The sequence below is a fragment of the Scophthalmus maximus genome, chromosome 4, assembly GCF_022379125.1.
Source record: "Scophthalmus maximus strain ysfricsl-2021 chromosome 4, ASM2237912v1, whole genome shotgun sequence".
NCBI lineage: Eukaryota > Metazoa > Chordata > Actinopteri > Pleuronectiformes > Scophthalmidae > Scophthalmus > Scophthalmus maximus.
The window spans coordinates 13,999,001-14,005,000 of NC_061518.1; the positions used below are offsets into that span (position 1 = coordinate 13,999,001).

The window sequence follows — 6,000 nt, forward strand, 5'->3', positions numbered from 1 at the left end:
GAGGGAGGAGGAGAGGAGGGGGGGGGTAGGCAGAGGAGGGGGGGGGAGGAGGGAAGAGGAGGGAAGAGTAGGCAGAGGAGGCAGGAGGAGGAGGGAGGAGGAGGAGGGAGTAGGCAGAGGAGGCAGGAGGAGGAGGGAGGAGGAGAGGAGGGGGGGTAGGCAGAGGAGGGGGGGGAGGGAAGAGGAGGGAGGAGTAGGCAGAGGAGGCAGGAGGAGGAGGGAGGAGGAGGAGGGAGTAGGCAGAGGAGGCAGGAGGAGGAGGGAGGAGGAGAGGAGGGGGGGTAGGCAGAGGAGGGGGGGAGGGAAGAGGAGGGAGGAGTAGGCAGAGGAGGCAGGAGGAGGAGGGAGGAGGAGGAGGGAGTAGGCAGAGGAGGCAGGAGGAGGAGGGAGGAGGAGAGGAGGGGGGGGGAGTAGGCAGAGGAGGCAGGAGGGGGGGAGGAGGAGGAGGGAGGAGGAGGAGGGAGTAGGCAGAGGAGGCAGGAGGAGGAGGGAGGAGGAGAGGAGGGGGGGAGTAGGCAGAGGAGGCAGGAGGGGGGGAGGAGGAGGAGGGGGGAGGAGGAGGAGGGGGGAGGAGGAGGGAGTAGGCAGAGGAGGCGGGTGGGGGGAGGAGAGGGAGGACCGAGGACCGTGAGCCACCGGCCACTACTGTCGGGACACCATGAGGTCCGTCACGGCTTCCCGGTGTTTGGACCTGTTCGTCGCCTTGTCTCTGGTGGGCCCGTCTGTCCACGCGGGCCGGACGATCGCACACGCACCGGATCCGCAGAAGTCCCGCACCGCCGGTAAACACACTTCAGGCCGCGCACGAGTCAGGTGGCGACGAGGGACAGAGCTGTGTGGAACTGGTGCAGGATGAACTTCCCTCATCACTTTCCACTCATGACTTATTATACAATGCAGTGACGGGACTAGGAGACAAAACAAGTTTGTGTGTGTGTGTGTGTGTGTGTATTGGTAAGTTTTTTTTTATCTTCATGTCAAGTGACAATCATTTAATAAGATGTAGACTCAAGTGGGTTTTATCTTCCATCTGGCAAAGCACCACCAGCACCAGTGTTTGTGTCACTGCCTGCTGTGTTGCAGACATGCGGCATAAGTATAACAAATGACCATTTTGGTGTTGTTTTTGCAAAACAATTTAAAAAAAAAAGAATTATAAAATCCTCACTTGGGAACTGAATCCCTTCATTAGAAACTTTTTGTTGAAATCTCCTTGGACCTGTTAAGTCACTTAAAGTGGTAAAATAAGTGAATTTGATTTCCTCACAGACCATGTTGTTATGTATCCACTATGTTCACCTTACATCAATGAATTAAGTATAATTTTGATATATTTCATATAAATGTAATGTGAATTTTATATGGTATGGCGTCTGAGTTTCATAAGGAAATAATGTTTTGCAAGCCTACAGCAGCTTAACATTTAAGTTTGTTTGCTTAGTTAATGCCAGCGTGGTATAAACATCTCCCTTGGTTTTGATTGAAACTTTGTGTTGAACTTAAGTGTACCTTGAGATGAAATGTGAGGGATATTGTGACAGCGTCACAGTTGCTCCAACTTTACACCACACTCGATGACAAATACTCACATTTGCATTCCATTGCCATGGCAACAGCAGCAGCAGTATGGTCAAATGAGTGTGCCTCTTTTTCTTCCAGGGCTCGGGGTGAAGGAGTACTCCCAGATCGTTGCCCAGCACAATAGACTGCGCAGCCGGGTCAAACCCATGGCAGCTAACATGCAAAAAATGGTTTGTGGCACCTATTGTCTGTCTGCTCCTTCTGTGCATGTGTTTGACTGGTGTGAACATTGTCATCTGAATGGGAGTTTAAGTTTAACATAATCCCTTTATTGACGCTCTTGTTAAAAACCAGGGGTGGTGCTCTGTCCACACAGATGATGCTCACTACGCAGCTCAACGTTTAGCTCTTTATTAGAATTATTGTCTCCTTACTATAGATTTCCTCGCCCTCCACTATTGTTCAATGTACATCTGCTGATGCACTTAGACACATAGTTTGTCGGCAAACACACTTAAACCATATGCCTTTGAATTTGAACAAGCTTGTAGCTGCCAAACTTGAAAGACAGTGATTGTGGTGGTGGTGGTGGTGGTAGCACCAACAGTGAGTTAAAACAGTCTAGAAACTTGGCCCCTGCCCCCCATTAAACTACAAAACAGGTAGTAGCACATAGACGCAGGCAACTGCAGCTGTTGTAAAAATGAAAAGGAAACCAAATCACTTAAAAAGGAATGGATAACAAAGGCTTTTACTTGAGTTGTCTTTCACTGTGGTGCTAATGGTCTTACTTTATTTTAGACAAATAAGGAATGAACCAAACATCATTAGTCACTTGTGAGTCTGTTAATACTAAACTCCAACACAAATAGTTAAAATACTGCAAACAAAATGTCAATCATCAATTTGCCAGAGTGATATAACAGGTCAAAGGGTCATGACGTGGTGTTGCTGAATGCGCCGGAACTCCCAATATTAATTTTTGACTGATGTTATTCTGACTCCATCCTCTGCAAAACAGTCCACCAGAATCCTCCCCCTATTTTATTCCATCTACTGCTTTGCCATGCAGTACTTACTGCATATCCGCATGACTGTCTTGCCTGCGTGTGATTATGACCAAGAGGTAATGATGGATAATGACACTCGCAATGCATTAGATATATCCTCCGGGCCTAATATGAGATTTGTACCAGGGAAAACTGTCACTTCATAGATTACATCCTCAAAACCACCAGTACAGACTTGCCCCCTTTCTTCGACTGCTCTCAGAGAACTGTTCTCAACTGATAAGGCGGTAATGAGAAAAAAGAGGATGTGGATTATCATCCTGCATTCACAGCCGTGGTATTACAGGTAATTTCCCTGTGAAAACCCCTCAGAGGAGCTTTGTCGAGCTGAAGGGGCCTATTAAAGAGCTTTACTGATAAACGTTAAAAGGCTCAAGGCTTCGGCTGTGTTTGTGAATATCTGAATAAGGCTTTTTATTTTTTTCCATAGAGAAACGAGCCGGTAAGCATTATGGTGAGATTGTATTAAAGTGATTAAAATATGGTCCCTTAAAGGCTTTGCTTTAAGGGTGAGATAAGATGGCAATATTTTAGGAATAAATGGTGCTCCTCCTTTTCTCACCCAGTGCCCTCTATCTGCAGGTTTTCTTTGAGCTCTTGAAGCTAAGGAGTATTATGAGGTCACGCCGTCTTTCTCAGAGGCAGAAATTAAAGTTCAGCATTTACAATTGATATGTAAATCACAACCCCTGGCCAATGAGATTTGATCTTATTATTGAACGCCATATAAGTGTGGCTGCGTGACATCACAGAGCAGCCAACGATGAACTCAAGGGAAATCAGCCTTTCTACATCATACAGAACATAGAGTCATTGCTTTGCTATTCATCTTCCAAACTCTGTGTAACTGTACAGAAAAGAATTGGATAGTCATTTCTTTGAGAGATTAATGTATGCACAGATAGCACAGTGAGAGGAAAGATCATAGCAATAAAGGTCATATTGGCTTGTGTTAGGAACTTGGTCCTTCAGCTTGTAAATTTCTCTTTGTTGGTGTAAGAGAAAACATAAGTCCTTATGAAACCTAAAAATTGACTAGTCTTCTTAAATGCTTCGATAAATTTGAGAAACGTTAAAAAAAATCCTTCTCTGTACTTAAAGAATGAACTAAATGTTTGTATTTAAGTAAATATGGCAGAGTGATTGGAGAAAGTTTGCGTGGCAACCAGTTGTTTGTTTAAAGCAGTCAATCCATACCTTGGAAAATGTGCCACTCAATAAAAACACGGCTTTAGTGAAATGTTTATTCCAGTGTAAAATATGGCTAGAAAAATGTGTAATGACATTCATTTTTGTGGGATTGTTTTTTATAACAGATGTGAAGCAATATTACTAAATAATGCCATGGTCTTTATCATTAGGAGTGGGATGAGGAGTTGGCCCTAGTTGCAAGTGAGATGGCAGCATCATGTGACACAGGCCCCTCCCCTCAGCGCTCCTCAACTTTCACTCACATTGGCTTGAACCGACGTCTTCTTCCTCACGGTGTTGCCTCATTTTCTGAAGCCATTGACTCCTGGTTTGAGGAGGGAAAGGATTTCCTCTACTTGAGTGGGCGATGTGGAGAGAACGCCACTTGTCAACACTACACACAGGTACTCACAAGCAGATGCAAACTGTGCATGCGTTTTGTTTATCAAAGGAAACCTCCCGGATATTCATGTGTGTGTGTTTTAAAGGTGCTGATGTTGTGCGTCTAATCCCTCGGTTGTCGTCGTTGCAGCTGGTGTGGGCCACTTCGAGTCACGTGGGCTGTGCCAGCCAGCTGTGTCACAGAGGAGGAGACCCCTGGGAAATATTTGCCTGTGCATATTCCCCCGGGTAACAATTACACACCTTTTCACCAAAAAAATCAAAACATTAAACCCATTTGACAACCGCAAAATTTGAGCAAATTAATTCTCAGTTTTAAACAAAATACAAACTGACAGTTTAATCTGCCATGCAGCTCACAAATAATTACACTATTTAAACAGCAATACTTACATGAAAGGTTCCAGGTGCCTGAATGCAGATTCATCATTAGTATTTTATCTACTGTATTTTGATGGGAGTTTGCTTTATTTCACCAGGATAATCCACCCACTTTCAATACTGCTTTCCAGGGAAACCTTATGTACATACGTTGGGGGGAAAAAAAGATTATCTGAAACCACCTTTGAATGAAGATGTGAGAATATGATTATTGTAAAAGTCTTTTTTCTTTATTGGGATTTAAGTTGTTATTTTGAGCATTGAGACGGTTAAAGCCCACGTGACATTACTCGTCACCAGTATGTGTCTCCTTTTAGCTAAGCAGTGTATATTTGTGTTGATGCAGGGGGAACTGGGAGGTGAATGGTCGACTGGTGTTGCCCTACAAGTCGGGGCCTTACTGCTCTCTCTGCACCTCTTCCATGTCTGGCTGCTTTAGACTGTGGGACCATGTAGGTGGATTGTGTGGTAAGACATGTATACAACGTATGTATGTATTTATATGTGACTGTATATAGGCTGTCATTTTACATTCACAATATCTTTCAATGGGAGTACTCAGTGAGGTTTTTGAGACACAATTAATTGCGAGGATAAAAACCTTGCAAATATAAAGGATTGTCATGGCCGTACTGTGTTTGAAGGATACAACTGGAATTTTCAATATCACTCTCTTGGTCAATTTTGTGCATCTATCCTCAATGTCCTGTTAAATTGTTGTTAGCAATGTATAACACATTAAGTAGTCTCGATTACTAATGCGTACGATAGTATCTTTGGTCATGCAATATTGTTCATTGTTTCCACACATTATTTTCTATCCTGCTTTTGATATTTTGTGGTCACCAGTTTCCTACTTATATCCCTCGGTCAGACATTACAGATTTCAGTAAAAAGATGTGTGTGTGTGTGTGTGTGTGTGTGTGTGTGTGTGTGTGTGTGTGTGTGTGTGTGTGTGTGTGTGTGTGTGTGTGTGTGTGTGTGTGTGTGTGTGTGTGTGTGTGTGTGTGTGTGTGTGTGTGTGTGTGTGTGTGTGTGTGTGTATATCTATATGCTGTATATATATATACTGTATATATTTGTTTCTATCAGAGATTCCAAGGAATCCATGCCGTATGAGCTGTGGTCAGCACGGCCATCTCAACATCTCATCCTGCAAGTGCAAGTGTGACGCTGGCTTCACTGGACACTTCTGCCAGGGTACCAGTCATAGATATAAAGATGAATAGCATTAAAATAGTTTACTTACACATGTATCAATATCAAGCGTCATCAATTGGGTTTGTTCATTTTAATATTCAAAGTGAAGGGTCAGATTGTGCAATACTAGTGTCTGTTTTTCAGTGCGGTGCAGCGTGCAGTGTGTACACGGTCATTTCAAAGAGGAAGAATGCTCTTGCTTGTGTGATGTTGGCTACGGTGGTGCTGAGTGTGC

At 44.0% G+C, this 6,000-nt stretch overlaps 1 protein-coding gene across 1 annotated transcript in view; it reads left to right on the forward strand.

The window, feature by feature from the left end:
* The first annotated feature begins 618 nt into the window (after positions 1-618).
* The window catches only part of LOC118302440 (C-type lectin domain family 18 member A-like), a 10,816-nt gene continuing 5,434 nt past the window's right edge, over positions 619-6,000 (forward strand). The window contains exons 1-7 of the mRNA XM_035628569.2: positions 619-782; positions 1,660-1,751; positions 3,953-4,186; positions 4,315-4,412; positions 4,912-5,033; positions 5,658-5,765; positions 5,910-6,000. The exon at positions 5,910-6,000 is cut by the window's right edge and continues 2 nt beyond it. Of these exons, the coding sequence (XP_035484462.2) occupies positions 659-782; positions 1,660-1,751; positions 3,953-4,186; positions 4,315-4,412; positions 4,912-5,033; positions 5,658-5,765; positions 5,910-6,000 (869 nt within the window). The 5' untranslated portion in view covers positions 619-658. The remainder of the gene's footprint in view (positions 783-1,659; positions 1,752-3,952; positions 4,187-4,314; positions 4,413-4,911; positions 5,034-5,657; positions 5,766-5,909) is intronic.